This window comes from Anarrhichthys ocellatus, unplaced genomic scaffold, assembly GCF_004355925.1.
Source record: "Anarrhichthys ocellatus isolate YVR2014 unplaced genomic scaffold, GSC_Weel_1.0 scaffold6, whole genome shotgun sequence".
NCBI lineage: Eukaryota > Metazoa > Chordata > Actinopteri > Perciformes > Anarhichadidae > Anarrhichthys > Anarrhichthys ocellatus.
In genome coordinates, this window is record NW_022280036.1 from 11804549 (window position 1) to 11820825 (window position 16277).

Here is a 16277-nt window from a genome sequence, read left to right on the forward strand (position 1 = left end):
ACCACACGATGAACTTTGAATATGGTAACTTACACAGTATGTCCCAATAAGCCAATTAGTCATGTGTGTGACTATACGGCTTACTTAATCTCCAACTTTTGGAGTTTTCCAATGAGCTGAGTCATGTCATGTTCAAAGCTGAGTCAGCATGGTAGCTATGTGTGTTTTTTATGTTGGAGGTCTGAGGATAGAGGATGTTGTATGCTGTGGATATTGTTAGTCATCTGCTCTGATATAAACTCGTGATTTTGGTCTATACAAATAAACTTGATCCCTTTGTTACGCTCGAATGCTTCTAGAAGTGGTCCTTGTGCTGAAAGGCTTCTTTTAGAGTGTCATATTATTTGTATTGGTACTGTAGTGACTGATTCCAGCAACATAGCCACTCGGCTGGGTGCGGGAGAAGATTGTGTTTTCTTACTCGTTTTGACATAAAGATTCCAGGCTTTTCACTTTTGGGTGAGGTTCCTGTTTAATTAGAATAATTGGTTAACAGATGATGACATAATATGATATCTTACTTATCTTCCTGGTCTCCTCTCTTGTGTGTCTTGTTTGCGGTAAAAAACCGTGTGATCTCCCCGTCACCCATGCCTCATTACCTGCCTGTTGCACCTGTGCCCCATATATCAATTACCTGCCACACTAATACACACTGCCACCCGTGGTCAACCCGAGATAGGCTCCCAATATAAACTGATATAATACCCAGACCTAACTAATGGCTCGTACAGGTACATTGGAATGTAAGCAGCATGTCAATGTTATAGCTGGTCACGGCTGGCCTATTCCACCTGATTCATCTGTTGGATATTAAATCTATAATGTATTATATGTCATTCACCAATCAGATGTTTTCAATAAATAATATTAATCAGCAAGTAATATAACTTTAACTGTCAGATAAACCTAGTTGAGTCAAAATATCTTCCTAGAGGAATATAATAATGTCGGAAGAAGTACCCAGAATTTTACTTAAGTTAAAGTAGCAAAAACACTGTGAATAAATACTCATTAATACTGTATACTCTACAAGTAAAAGTACAAGTAAAATGACAGTAAGTAGTATTAAGTATTACTATCAAAATATACCTAACGTATCACCAGTACAAAAGTATCAAAAGTACTTGCTGAATGGCTCATTTTATAACAATTCATATTATACTAATGGATTGCTGCCTTATGAGTAAAGTGAAGCTTTTCTAATTGCTTATTTTGTATTCATAATCTTAATCTGCAAAGTAACTATAACTAAAACATTAAAAGCCATGAAGTGGAGTAAAAAGTACAATATTTCCCTCTGTATTTGAGTAGAAGTTTAAAGTAGCAGAAAATGGAATTACTCAAATAAAGTTTAAATTGTACTTGAGTACTTTCCACCAAGACTGGTGAAGTAGATGTATACAGTAGGAAATATTCAAGTACCACAATATTGTACTTCAGTAAATATACTTTGCCACCACTGAAAAAAATTCTCTGAACTTTAGTACAAGGTATAAAATACACGAAGGGCGGGGCAGCTCGCGGTACAGCCTCCGTGGCCCCTCCCTCTCCCGGGCGGTTACATCACGGTCCACTTCATCTGCTTATCAGTCGGTCGTCGCCAGCGGACAGTGAAGGTTACCTGCTTCAACAGTGCTTGAACGGCAACCTTTCAACTGTCTTCAGACGCAAATAATAGCTTTGATCTCTCAAACCATAATTGATAACAATCGACTGAAATTAATTTGACCTTGAAACAACAACAGCTAAAGATATCCTGAACACGTTTAGCTTGCTAGCTATAGCTAACTGTTTGTTTAGCCAACGACAACGCCAGACACTCGGGACAGTTGTTCGACCTCCTCACAAGAAGACCCGCCACTTCGAAATTGGTAAGAATTCATCTCTATGCATTGTGTCTTCTCGTGTGTATATTTTCCTGTCGCTGACGGACCCACACCGACGTCTCCGTGAATGTGGGTTCAGCGGAGTAACGGTAGTACTGGTTGTTTATCTCCAGTGAGGCCTTGGCGCAGTCCTCCTCCCTCTGTAGCGTTATTGTCCTCAGCGCGAGGCATGGCGCACCACAACATTGGACACAATGACCAACCGAACAGTTAAACAGTCGTGTGTCCACGCGATGTTTGTGACGTTCTGCAACATTATAGCTGTTTAAAGAAACCAACAGCCAAGTTAATATGATATTCCGACAATTGAGTTTTATTTCTGTGACTAGATTTCCTCTTGCATAAAATGAGCCTGCGTCAAACAAACCTCGTGATGAGGTAATGATTAGGTGTGGTGAGCGCTCTGAAAATGATACCTCTGATAAAGGTTGGGCCCATCGATTGGCATTTATTTATTTATTTATTTATTTTTTTTTTTTTGTTCTTCACAACAGATATTTGTAGACATTGTTCTACAGTTTTTGTATTTAAAGTAAATGTATAGCAGTGCACCTAGCGAGTGAGATTTTTACCCAAGTTAAAAACTAATTTTCATTGTGAAAGACAGATTGTCAAAATGCTCATTAATTTACTGAAAACACACTTCATCGTTTAATCTTTAATTGTGACATATACCACACGGACCTATCAAACGTGTCTGTTGTTACACATGCTTATGAGTTGTATCATTCTGAGTCTGTTTGTCTAGTAAGGGTTTTGTTGGCTGTGTTTCAGAACCATGAGTTCCCAGGTGAGACAGAACTTCCACCAGGACTGCGAGGCTGCAATCAACAGGCAGATCAACCTGGAGCTGTATGCCTCCTACGTCTACCTGTCTATGGTGAGAGTCCAATTAAGAGAAGTGTTCAGGCAATAATGAAACTCGGCTGAGGGAACAAAGAAGAGTGGAAACCCCAGAGTGGAGCAGCTGATGACGCTTTATACTAAGCATAAGAGGAACTGTGTATACCAGTTATAAAAAGTGTCCGTTATTATGGAGAAGTGATTCTAATTCTTTTAACCAGACTGCATTCTGGCATGATGTATAAAAGCCACCATCAGAGCAGCTGTGTTAATTAAAGTGACTCGTCAACCGCGTACCTGAGCGTCTAGGTGGGTCTGTTTCATGTCACGTGAAATGGAGAGGTGAAATGGACGTCTGGCTGAGAAACAAAACAAAGGTTGAAGTTCATTTCAGAGATTATTTACAGAGACCGGGCATGGAGGGCATTGCCTAGCCTTAAAAAAAGTGCTTCACTTAATGCACAGCTTTCACCTATCGATCCCACACCTATCGTAATGTAGGGTTGGAATATTATTTTCATTTAAAGCATAATTTTAGCATATTAAATTCAGCATGCACAGCTAGTTTTAGCTGTGTAATTATTTTGGCAGCTAGGCATTTCTGTGTTTACGTTTCAGCCACATTTCAGGACTTTCTTTTTTATTTATTTATTTTTTTTTTTTTGGTTTCACCTGAAGGAAATGTCTATTTTTTTTAAAAACGCAGACATTCCACTCTTTTCTCCTCACAGGGATACTACTTTGACCGGGATGATCAGGCATTGCACAACTTTGCCAAGTTCTTCCGTGATCAGTCGCATGAGGAGCGCGAGCATGCTGAGAAGCTGATGAAACTACAGAACCAGAGGGGAGGGAGGATCTTCCTGCAAGATGTCAAGGTACAAGCTCATATTTGATTTAATGTGTTTTTTGTGACAATTAATCCGCTTTAACGTAAGCACTGGGTGTGAAAGTCCTGTTCTGGGCTATCGTGTAGCGCATGTTGGGAGGGCAACATAAGGCCAAAAAGATAGAAAGGGTGTGAGAGTGCTGCGCTGCTTATCTCTCACGACACAAAAAACACAACCCGTCGAACGTTAAACTGCAGAACCCACTCTGAAATAATCAGACGGCTTGTTGGCTGGGTCGGGTCGTTGGCATTCCACCTCTCATTAATAAGTGTCTCGCTGTGTATTGTAGAAGCCAGAGAGGGATGAGTGGGGCAGTGGAATTGAGGCCCTTGAATGTGCCCTGCAGCTGGAGAAGAGCGTGAACCAGTCACTGCTGGACTTGCACAAGCTCTGCGCTGATCACAATGACCCACATGTGAGTATTGATTCGTGGTTGCAAAGCACCTTTAAAAACATTTTTTCCACGTGTCAACATTTAGGTTCTAGAGAACACCAATCTCAAACTATAAAAATTTAAAATAACTATCTAGCATATTAAGTGGATTAGCCAATCCACGTACTGATCCAGTTACTTTTTGCATACATATAAGTATTGGCCTGTTTCAGAATACAAAATAGATCAAAGCACTTCAGACATACACATCGCTTGTGCACCTGCAATTTAGAAATGTAGAGATTTGTTGAGCTGCAAATTCTACAAGTTTCAGTTTTATTCTTTGCAAGATATGAAAAAACATCTGTCAGACTTTAATGTGGCCTGTGGTATTCACACACTGCAGCTCGGGTGTTTTAAAGCAAATGTACTATTCAGCAGACTTGGACCCTTTTTAAAAATAAAAATAAAAAAAAAAAATACATATATTTTAATCAATATTCAGGCCAAGTTCTTTTCAAGTCTAGTGGATTTAACAGACCTATAACTCACTAAATGGATGCAAAACACTATTTGATTGTACCATCAGAATAGAATCGTCACAATAGTCTCAATTCAACTCATGTGTAACCTTTGCTCGTGTTAATTTAAAAATATTTCAGCAGGTAAATGAATACAAAAAACAGACAATTTTGCCATATTGGGAGTTCTTTCAGTTCAATTCAGCAAGTGTCTGTGATTCAGCCCTAATTTGGTTTCACTCTTTTGTTCAGCTGTGTGATTTCATCGAGACGCACTACCTGGACGAGCAGGTGAAGTCCATCAAGGAGCTGGGAGACTGGGTGACCAATCTGCGCCGCATGGGAGCTCCTCAGAACGGCTTGGCCGAGTACCTGTTTGACAAACACACCCTGGGAAAAGAAAGCAGCTAAATCCATCCAAATCACATAGACGAAGGCTTTCTACATATGTGTATTTGTATCTTGCTTTCAATCGTTCTTCAAATATGAAGTCATCTGCATGGTACTGGCAAGTAATTCAAACCTCTTATATTACTCGCATTGTTATTGCCGTTTACTCCACATTAGTTACTTCACTAATCCCTGAGCTGTGAGCTATTACATCCAAAGCCCACTCTTGTATCTTTTACTTCTCTCTCTGCTGTCAGCTTTGCCTACGTCATTACTATGTGTTTGCTGTGTTTTACGCCAGGAGTTGTTAATGAAACCAAATAAAACGAACCCTCTGGATTCTGATGTCTCTTTTTTTTTTTTGATGTCTCAATGTTAAAACCAGAATTGAACTCTGTATCTAAAAAAAAAAAAATAAATAAATAAAAAACCTGGTCCACTGACAAAGGGGTAAAAATACCATTACCTGAGAAAACAGAACTAGGCAGTGAGCTTCTAGTGTAGGTTGTGTTTTTGTTGCAAATGACAGGTTTTTAAAGATCTGGCTATTTGCATTGCATTTAAACTTATGGACAGCTACTGTAAATGTTTTGGTAGTTGGAGACTCCACAGACTGGTAGTTAAGAAAATAATCACCATGTTTACTTAAATGAGGAACATAACTACTGTTTTCCTCAGAGCTTGTGGTGTCTAGAAAATATACACTAAAAATCCCAAATAAGTAGCTGGATGTGAAACTAATCAGAAGTTCAGGTCTCAAGGCATTAGCAAATAGCCACTTGTCTTGTGCCTGAGTATTTCAGACTGATCATTAACCGATGGTACCAAAGACCGGTTTTAAAAGTTACTATCTATGCACCATCTAGAATCACGTGATCGGGGGATTTCCAACTCAAATGTTTTGCAGCAGGTGTAGATTGTGCGTAGACTTGCAGCAACATGAGTTTGTAATCCGTTTTCTTTCGGAGAGACTGGTGTCACTTCTAGTGGTGATACAGTTTTAAATATGAAAAAAGGAATTTACTTTAACAAAAATGTGTTTTTCTGTTTGTGCTCCATGCTAAAAAAATCTAAGATTTTGAATTGTTGGCCATCTTTTCTGTACTGCGAACTTAAGCATGTTTCACCTTAAAGACAAGTTTTGTTTTTTTATTGGAGACTATGTTGTCGTCCTGTTATGTTGTTGAATAGTGGCATGAAGACAAGTCAAAGTCCAAACTCAAATGCAAATAGACATCCACTGAACACCATGCTGTAATTTATTCCCAACACATGAGGAAAGTGAAGAACTTTGAGGCAGCTTGAGATCAAAAGTTCTATAAAGAATATTACAAAATCAACATTTGTTAGCAAACTGACTCTGGAATATGTGAATTAACAGCTCCCACGTTTCCTGCCAGACTGGTGTTCAGGCTTCTTCAAGCTCCACCAGCACACCGTCACAGTCTTTAGGATGGAGGAACATCACTGGTTTCCCGTGAGCACCTATCCGGGGCTCTGCTGACAGAGTTCTGATGTTCTTTGCTTTCAGGTCCGCTATTGCAGCGTTAATGTTGTCTACCTGCAAACATCAGGAAAACTTCAACCTTTTTTTAACATTGGCTAGTCTGATACACTCACCATCATACTGATAACCTTCAATGCACAGTGAAGTGTACTGTATTGGTTTCCAAATTTGTTTTGTTTAAGGTAGCTTCACTGCCATAATAATGAATTAGAGACTGACACCAATATTGATAATTGACAGTTTAAGTATTTTGACACTCATTTTTTGTACCGTGTGGGACATTTTACAATCAAACCTGTCAGTGCTCTCTGGTGGAGAAACTGTAATATTGTTTCTACCACTGGATGACTGCTGCACACATTTCTTTAACATTTCTGTAATGCTTGTTACTTAGCAGTCAACATCTACACAAGTAATTATATTGGGTATTAAGCTAACATTGGTTCATCTATCAATTGGGCTGTTGGATAATTGATTGTTTAATTGATTGATTCTTTAGCTTAGCGTTTACAGAGGAACCCAAATAAGAAGCAAACCAAATGTGCAAATACACGATATTCCCCTAAACCACACCAAACACTTCAGGTATGAAAGCACTGGAAGTCTTCCACCAAAAGCCTAAAGCTGGAGTTCAGTGTCTCCAGACTCCAGACCCAAAAGAGCATCTTTGTGACAAAGTGGTGCAGGATGTTTGTTGTTCATGTGCTGCTATGTTTTTTGTAACATGATACCATTCTCAGGGCAGACATTCTGACTCATCAAACGGGTAAAACGAATGAATGAATAATGGAAACGTTCTATTCGGGTGTTTCACTGCCATCAGCGCCCCGGTGTTGGCCTTGTTCACAGAAGACATTTCAACAACATGTGACAGGAGTAGTTTCAAAGCAATTCTTGCATAACATAAAAGAAAGAATCCTTCTTTGGTTTCAGGATTCTGCTATTGTGCATGCTGGCTCACTGTCAGGGCTTACTGATGAGCCATCAATTATGTAACACCTGGGGTTGTCCAAGTATGACAAATAAAAATGTCTGCTATGAAAAAAGCCTGCTGAGCATGCTGGCTCACTTGCACACATAAAGGGAACGGATCTGTGTTGTTAGTTGTGCCTGTGCTTCTTCTGCTATGACAGATAATGTTTGCAGTGAGAAAGTTCTACTCAAGCTTAACTGAGGGAGAGTTAGAGTCCTACATAATACTGATCACATGTACCTGATGAAGTGTCCACTGAGTGTAGTCCCTATGACAAGTTATCAATGCTGTCTCACCTCAATACAAATGTGGTGCATCCCTCCAGACTTGTTCTTCTGTAAGAAGCCAGCGATCGGGCTCTTCTCCCCCAGAGGATGGAGCAGCTCCAGCTTAGTGTTGCCGAGCTCCACAAACACTGTGTAGACGCCGTGCTCGGGCACGGGCACCCGGTCACTCACTGTGGCCCCCAGCACGTCCCGATACAGAGCCGTGGCCTTCTCCATGTCAGGGACAGCGATGGCAATGTGGTTCAGCCTCCCAAGCTTCCAGAGTGACACAGGAAGGCCCTGATGGAGGGGTGCTTTTGTTGAACGTGTCCTCAGGAGTGTGAGACGAGAACATCTGGAAAGACCTGCCACTGAATAAACACATTCAAATATAATGAGATTAGTTGTGGCTATTGTTTTGGAACAATAGTCCTAAAACTCTCTTAGTCTTAGTCCACACTGTCTGACAGTAGGCTATTTTTCAGAGTAAACCCGAGACATATTTATATGGCTGCACCATTCCATCACATAAAAATATTCTAGATGTATTATGCATAATTTCACACCTTTCCCAAAATTCAGCCTGGCATTGTGTATCTTTGGCATCTCCACTAGATTTCAAAATAAAGGTCTGTGGTTTTGAGCATAGCATGCGTTTGATGATTGATACACATACAGTAGTTTATAACACAATTCAAACACCCTATTAGGGAGTAAAGCTTATGCAATATTACAGCGAACAGCTGTGACATTTGTCAAATGTTAAGTTTTAGGGTCTCAGAGAGTTCAGCTCTACCATTTCAAACCTGACTTGAAAAAAACCGTTTGTAGATTGGTGAATATAAGAGTCTGTACGAAAGTTATCTTAGCATGTATTCAGATATAAGTAATACAGTCGTTTTACAAAAAACACAAAAAAGTGTCATGTAACGTTACCCGAACATTGCAACAAGACAAACACATGATGTAACGTAAATAGGGACAGTAACTTTGTGTGACACAGCTGATGTTGTCGTCTTGTTTTTAGGTTTAACAATAAATCATTTGAGGACGAACCAATAACTGGTGAAAGTATGCGTTTGGTTTTAAAATGATGATTTATACCAACCTGCAACCTTCAGTACAGCGGACGCCATGTTTGTATGTCGGAACCAAAAGCAGCAGCGGACGAGTTTCTGGGTGAGCCTGTTTACCTGCGGCACAGATGGCTACGCATGTGGGAGAAACGATGGCCAGTGGAGATATGTTGAGTGTGCTGGAGGAGTGTGTAAAGACAATAAATAGCACCGCAGCACAACCAGAGAACTTTCTGAGGCAAGTGTTTGCTGTCTGTGTGTTTGTGTTGTTGAAAAAGCGGTTAAATGTTGTTTACGCATGTTTGAGGAGAAGAGTCGGAACTAGCTAACCGTTAGCTAAAGCTAACTGCATGGACTGCTAACCCGCTTTGATACTTCAGGGGGCTTTGGGAGGATAGTAGAAAAGTTGGTACCAAATTATTCTAATTCTAATTATTCTTTATCAACAACTAGCCTGCATATAGACTGGTAGTTTACTACAATTCAAACAAGATTTAATTGATATATTAGACTAAAGTGGACAGCTGACCCTACTACATTAACACAGTTTTATTTCGATAAGTGCATGGCAAATGTATTTATACAGCATCCAAAGAAACAATCGGTACAGTACAATCAAATGCTGCACGTGATTGTGATACACGATCTATTGCAAAACAACCAGCTGCTATAACATTTGTATCAAAGAGGAACAGAACGTAACGTCATCATCTGAATGTATTCTCTACATTTGATGTTTATCCAGTGTCACAGGATTTAGCGGTCCAATGTAGGGTGAGACTCTTGAATACACAAACAGATGTCGTTGGTCTGTATGAATTGTTGGTAAACCTCAGATTCTGATGCGTCTTGTCTCTCAATCAAAGTAATTAGTAGATTACTTCTGGTCTAAAAGTCAACATACATATATATATAAAAAATGCTGTGTAAATTAGCACCTGCAGTCTTTTATTTAACATTCATACAATGGTATTATACAGTGTATTCATTTTTATGATGTTAGAAGTAATAAACTATTGCGGCAAAAACCCTGAAACACGCTTAAAGAAATCTTAAAATACCAAATTGTTATTTTAAAAAGAAGGACATACCACTAAATAATAACTACATAATTCAAATGTTAACAGTGTCAGAGATGAATGTATTATATTATGTTGAGTACAAACTCTATCATTGACAGTGCACTCATCAGACTTCCTGTCTTTTGGACAAATACAAATAAAAAACACCCTATTGCTTCTAATAATACACCAGACGTGCCATACTGACTGTGTGTTTCCACTCTTTCAGCCTCCAAGATGGCGTGGCAGAAGACTTTACCTCTATCACTAAGATCCTGTATGACCTGCACAAAGCTGAAGAGCCTGCAGATTATAAAGGCAGCCCGTTGGCTCAGCTGGTGGTGGAAAACTTTGATGAAGAGCAGATCTGGCAGGAGCTGGAGCTACAGAACAACGCTGTAATGAAACACTTTAAAAATGCATCCGATGAGGCTATGTCAGATGAGACATTAACGGTGCTGGTAGAGGAGGAGGAGGAGGCAGAAGTAGAGACGGATGATGATGATGATGATGAAGAAGAGGAGGAACCACCCAGACAGTCTAAGAAAATGGCTGCTGATGCTGAGGATGGGGCAGACGGCTACACTGATGAAGACTCCGATTTAGATTTTGATGTGGACGCTCTGGAGAAACGAGAGAAACAGAAGAAGGAGATTGGAAGGAAAGGCTCCGCCACAAAGGTGGTTCCCTCTGAGGTCGATGATGCATTCTTCAAACTGTCGGAGATGGAGTCGTTTCTGGATGTTATGGACAAGCGAGAAGGAAAGGCGGACAAGAACGAAAATGAGCTTGACTATTTTCAGGACCTGCCCTCCGAGGAAGACGACGATCTCGACTTGGAGGAAATACTTTCCACCCAAAAGAAAAAGAAAATCACTGTATGTGTTTTATCACTTTTCTCACAGATTCTATTATGTCCTGATGGTACAGAATACAGAAAACACATGTATTACTGTTTACATTCTAGGTAAAGAGCTCAAGGAATCTCAAGTACAAGGACTTCTTTGATGCTGTGGCTGGTGAACCGGCTAAAGACGACCAGTCAGATGGCGAGGATGACCGCATGGATAGAAGCCGGGAAGAAGGTGGAGAAGAAAAGTATGACGAGGCTGATGATTATGATGGTGAAGAGGAGGGTGACGATGAGTAAGTGTGATTGAAATTATGTAATACGTATAATTATGTGTGAGAGAAGCATGTGTGGTTGATTCCAGCATGTTTGTGTCTACCCTTTGCCAGGGATGAAGAGACCCAAACATCTCAAAAGAAAGTCACCTTTAACCTCTCTGAGGACGAGGACAGCGAGGGAGAGGACGTGGTGGACATCTTTGGAGGAAAAGCTCCAAGCTCTGCAAAATCTGAATCAAAGTCATCATTTGAAAAACGACAAGAAAAGGTAATCAGGTTTCAAATTTTGCCACTTTGAGTTGCTAGTCAGTGTGGCGCAAGACCATAGACCATAAATTCATCACTGCAACCGTGCTGCTTGTAGGCCTGGCCATTGTGCCAAAAAAAGATTTCAACACCCAAACAATACAGTGAGCAACATACAAAAGTTTTTCTACAAACCTCCTTTTTCTGTTCAGGAAAATAAGCCAAAGTTCTCTTAACAAGAAGCAGCCACAGAAGAACTAAAACTAAATGTAGAATTAATGCTTCAATCAGGAAATAATTATCAAACGATGAGAGGAAGACGACTAAGAATCTGATCAGACATTTGATGACAAATGTCGGCTCTTGACTTTTTTTCCGATTAAAAAAAACATTTCTGTTGGTACCTGAAAAGCATTGAAGTTTGATATCCAGCTTTAGCTGCTTAATCGGTGTAAACCAGTCAACCTTCAAAGTTCAAAGTTTGCTTTATTGTCAATTCCACAATATGTACTGAACATACAGAGGAGTTGAAAAGACGTTTCTCTCCAGTCCCACATATAAACATATATTCGACCAGGGCTGTGTTCAGACCGACCTTAGGTCTCTGTGATAAAGTGCAGCCCTCTCATTTATTTAAACGAGCCCAGTCCAGCGACACAGCAGTGGTAGAGATGGCTCTGGCAAACCGGTCATCAAGCTAAAAAGTTGAATCGGGCTCAATTTCCCAATTTTGCCCAATCAAATGTGTATGTGTACATTCCCGGTGGATATTGTTTGCCCCGAACGATATATTGATGAAATGAATTAGAGGTTGCAAGATGCATATTTCTCTCTCACTCTCTTTCTTTCTTACATAAAGTGACCAGGACCCTTCCTCAGACAAGACTACATGGTCAATTGCCATCACATTAAAGGGGTGCATGTCTGAAAGGGCCCGAGAATCCTTTAAATTCATAGATCTGTTCCTCAAACTGGACTTCCTGGATAGTGTTTCATGCCCCCAACGCAACCCCTTACGTTGTTTTAGTGCAGGGTTGATGTCGGTGTGAATGCTCGCGAATGGCGGTTATTACATCCTTTTTGTTTCTCTAACCTGCAGATGTCAGAGAAGATAGACGAGTTGGAGAAAGCGTCTCTAGCAGCGAAGCCGTGGCAGTTGTCAGGAGAGGTTACCGCACAGACTCGTCCAGAAAACAGCATGCTGGAGGAAGATGTGGAGTTTGAGCAGACAGGCAGGATGGGTGAGTGACTCTTCTTCTTTTGTGAGTTGCATTCTCATGTTGGCCGATTTATACAATTATTCACACGGTTATGTTGCTGAATTAAGGTTATTAAAATAGGGAGGATTTATTTCTGTGTACTTCTTCAAATCAGATAACAAGCTTTTATCTTTGGTCTTGTAGCCCCTGGTATCACAGAGGAAACCACACTACAGCTTGAAGACATCATCAAACAGAGAATTAAAGACCAGGTTAGTCACCATAACTTGTCTTTTATATATTATTTTGTATCTGAAACAAATTTAATAATGGATTATAACCCAGTGCCTTTGACTTGTGTTTCTGTAAGGCGTTTGATGATGTGGTCCGCAAGGAGAAACCCAAAGAGGAGGTGTTTGAGTACAAGAAGAGGCTAACGTTGGACCATGAGAAGAGCAAGCAGAGTCTAGCAGAGATCTATGAGCAGGAATACCTCAAGCAGAATCAGGTTTGACTTTTATCTTGTTTTCACTGCTGTTCCAACACATATGAACCTGTGCTGCATCATTTCTCTCTATTTTTCTGATTTCAGCAAAAGACAGAGGAGGAGGAAAACCCAGCTCATGTAGAAATTCAAAAGCTTATGGACACACTCTTCCTGAAGTTGGACGCTCTCTCCAACTTCCACTTCACACCCAAACCAGTAAGTTTTGCCCTTAAATTCCTAAAATATTGAGTTTGACTGTCCTTCAGAAGGCTTCTGAAAGTTGTTAAAGTGTCACAGAAAGAAATCACAACCTTATTTAGCAAAAACCTAATGTGTAGGATTTTTACCCTAGATCTAACTCTGGCTTGTGACATCTTCTGTTTATATATATATATCTATATATCTATATATCTATATATCTCTATCTATCTATCTATCTATCTCTCTATCTCTATCTCTATATCTCTATATCTCTATCTATCTATCTATCTATCTATCTATATCTATATCTATATCTATATATATATATATCTATATCTATATCTATATATATATATATATATATATCTATATCTATATCTATATATATATATATCTATATATCTATATCTATATCTATATATATCTATATCTATATATCTATATATATCTATATATATCTATATATATCTATATATCTATATATCTATATATCTATATATATATATCTAACATGCCATCCCCTTAAAAAACTTGTGGTTTGTAAATAGTGCCAATGCATAAAATGTAATAGAAATGAATTGAAGGGATGCACCGATCCCACTTTTTCAGTCTCAATACCTGGATTTTGGGTACCGGCCTACACCCAGTACTAATCCGATAGTTTCATTAATCAGCTGAATGCCTCACCAGGTGGAAGTGACTGAGATCTTTCTCTTATGGCTAAGGCAACATCTGGCTTGAGTTAAACATTGTTTTCTTAACTTTGTAAAACTAAATGTAACAAATAAATACAAAGATATAAACTTACTGAATTGTTATTATTAAAATAAAAAATCGCACACCAGCAAATTGGTAAAAAATCTTCAAATCTCAGCTGGAATTACGATTCACTAGCGCTAGTTTTTAATTTAGCGATAAATTGGTCAAAATTTACACATTTTTAATTCCAATATAAAATGTGTATAGTATGTAAACATAGAATTCCATTGTATAGATCAACCTCCTTGTCACCAATCCTCAGTCAGTATCGGCCCCATATCGATGCATCCCTAATAAATAATAAATAGTAAATGTAAACGGATTATTTTGACCAAAACAGAAAGCCAGTGCAGTGTTTGAAACCCTGCATTCATGTTGCTCTTTGTCCACAGCCCGTTCCCGAGGTCAAAGTGGTGTCTAACCTGCCGTCTGTCACAATGGAGGAGGTGGCTCCAGTCAGCGCTAGTGATGCTACGCTGCTCGCACCAGAAGAAATCAAAGTACGTCATCAATTAATTTCATCAATTAATTTTCAAACATTCATTTTAATATTGGTATATGTAGTTACACAGCGTGTTTTAACAATGCTCTGTTCTAACCACAGGAGAAGAACAAAGCCGGAGACATTCTGGGTGATACTGAGAAGACGTCAACAGACAAGAAGCGCGACAGACGCCACAAGAAGACGGTTAAGCGTCTAAAGATCAAGGACAAAGAAAAGAGGCAGAAACTTAAAGAGGCTGGTGGAACTGGGGAGAACAGAAAGCTGTCAAAGGCCGAAGTCACAGAAAGCCTGAAGAAACTCACAAAAGGAGGCAAAGCCAGGATACTCAAGGTGAGTGGCTTCTCTCATGTAGTCAGTATCCATTTAGCGCTTTTGAGGTACTTGTACTTCATTTCAGCATTCTGATTTTATGCTAATTCTCTACATTAGAGGAAATATTGTACTTTTTACTCCACCTCATTTGATAGTCTCTAGTTACTTTATTACTACGATTTTACACCCAAAACTTATGAACAATATAAAATATGATGCACTGTTACAGATAATCTACCCAGAAGTATAGAAAATAATTCAAATGAACTGCCTCTTGACCAGCGACAACATTAAAACGTATCAAAAATTCTTAGCTAATGAATAAAACTGTATGTTCCTGAGGTGAATCGATAAACATGGTGTTCTTCTGTTTCAGGACGAGGGGAAGGACAAGGCTCTGCGGTCCTCTCAAGCCTTCTTCTCTGAGCTGCAGGACCAGGTTAAGAGTCAGATCAAAAGTGCAAAGGACCAGACTTCAAAGAAGAAGAAACACAAAGAGGTTTCTGTTAGCAAACTCAAGTTATAACAGCTGTGATGGTTTGTTGTGGAAGATCAACGTTTTATTGTACAGATTTTTTTTTTTTTTTTTTTATGAGAAAGCTGAAATATATTAAATCTGAAAGTCCTTGTTAAATGTTTCCATTTTCATTAACATAAATGGAGAGCACAATTGTGTGTGTTTGGCAATGAGTAAAGCATTTTCGACTAATAATAAATGTTCATTCACATGAAAATATTGGAGCACTTTACTTTGTGGAAAGATGAATGTACAGAGCCTGTGTGAAGAAGATTGTTCACTCGTGGTATTTTTTATTTTTTTTGCTCAGAAAATTTTAAATATACACATACATTACAAATAATCACACGGTATATGTAGGCCTACATGTATATATTGTCTGTGAGCGCATTATTGGCAAAAACCTAAAGCATCCTCAAACGTCTCGCCGTAACAGTAACAGTCTAGGTGTGTATTAGGCTGCTCTAGATCAGCCCTTTTTAGTGGCTGTTAATTGAAGCCACCGAACATCAAAGAACACATTAATCTGGTACAAGTATGACATCACACGGTGAGAGATGGTATATGTTGTTGCATCTCAAAAGTAAAGGCATGAACAACTAACCGAAGGCAGTAATACTCTCCTAATAGTCTTCCCTGCCTCAGTCAAACTAAGATTATCAAATTGTACCATATTTAAGTATAAGAATGAAAAGCAGACATTGTAAAGAATAGTTTATTTCAATGTCTAATGTTGCCGGCAAAAACTAACTACCTTTTGATGGGAGATTATTTGGATACTTAACATAAAGTAAAAGTAATTTCACTGTAAAAAAAAAAAAAAAGTATTACAAGTCCTGTGGTCAGAGTTGTCCCTAAGTATAAGTAAAGAAGCATTAGTGGTGAAAGTATCAAAAGTAAATAATGAACTATGCAGACCCTCTCTGAGTTACATATTTTTAAAGATATATTATTGGATTATTATTACAGGGTAATAAACATGTAAACAGTTGTTATAGCTAGTCGAGGTGGAGTTGACTTTATACTGTTCCTTTTATCCACCACATTTCCGCGGCTGATTATATGTTTTGTACGTAAAGTCTTTGTCAAGTATCCAGTAACTGAGGCTGTTGAATAAATTAAGTGGAATAAAAG

At 39.0% G+C, this 16277-nt stretch overlaps 3 protein-coding genes across 3 annotated transcripts; 2 read left to right on the forward strand and 1 right to left on the reverse strand.

Moving 5' to 3' along the window:
* The first annotated feature begins 1577 nt into the window (after positions 1 to 1577).
* Positions 1578 to 5251, forward strand: LOC116382992 (ferritin, heavy subunit). Its single transcript, XM_031846488.1, has 5 exons — positions 1578 to 1874; positions 2664 to 2769; positions 3464 to 3610; positions 3912 to 4037; positions 4769 to 5251. Exons 2-5 carry the CDS (start codon positions 2668 to 2670, stop codon positions 4925 to 4927), a joined length of 534 nt encoding a protein of 177 aa, XP_031702348.1. The 5' UTR covers positions 1578 to 1874; positions 2664 to 2667; the 3' UTR covers positions 4928 to 5251.
* An 887-nt stretch (positions 5252 to 6138) lies between these two features.
* mcee (methylmalonyl CoA epimerase) lies at positions 6139 to 8804 on the reverse strand. The gene is made up of 3 exons (XM_031846489.1): positions 8761 to 8804; positions 7683 to 8023; positions 6139 to 6467 (listed from the first exon to the last, which is right to left on the reverse strand). Exons 1-3 carry the CDS (start codon positions 8786 to 8788, stop codon positions 6315 to 6317), a joined length of 522 nt encoding a protein of 173 aa, XP_031702349.1. The 5' UTR covers positions 8789 to 8804; the 3' UTR covers positions 6139 to 6314.
* Positions 8805 to 8863: 59 nt separating this feature from the next.
* mphosph10 (M-phase phosphoprotein 10 (U3 small nucleolar ribonucleoprotein)) lies at positions 8864 to 15360 on the forward strand. Its single transcript, XM_031846475.1, has 11 exons — positions 8864 to 8966; positions 10019 to 10667; positions 10757 to 10935; positions 11029 to 11185; positions 12263 to 12404; positions 12567 to 12634; positions 12733 to 12870; positions 12955 to 13065; positions 14202 to 14309; positions 14414 to 14644; positions 15003 to 15360. The coding sequence occupies exons 1-11, from the start codon at positions 8881 to 8883 to the stop codon at positions 15150 to 15152; spliced, it is 2019 nt and encodes a 672-aa protein (XP_031702335.1). The 5' UTR covers positions 8864 to 8880; the 3' UTR covers positions 15153 to 15360.
* The last annotated feature ends 917 nt before the right edge of the window (positions 15361 to 16277 follow it).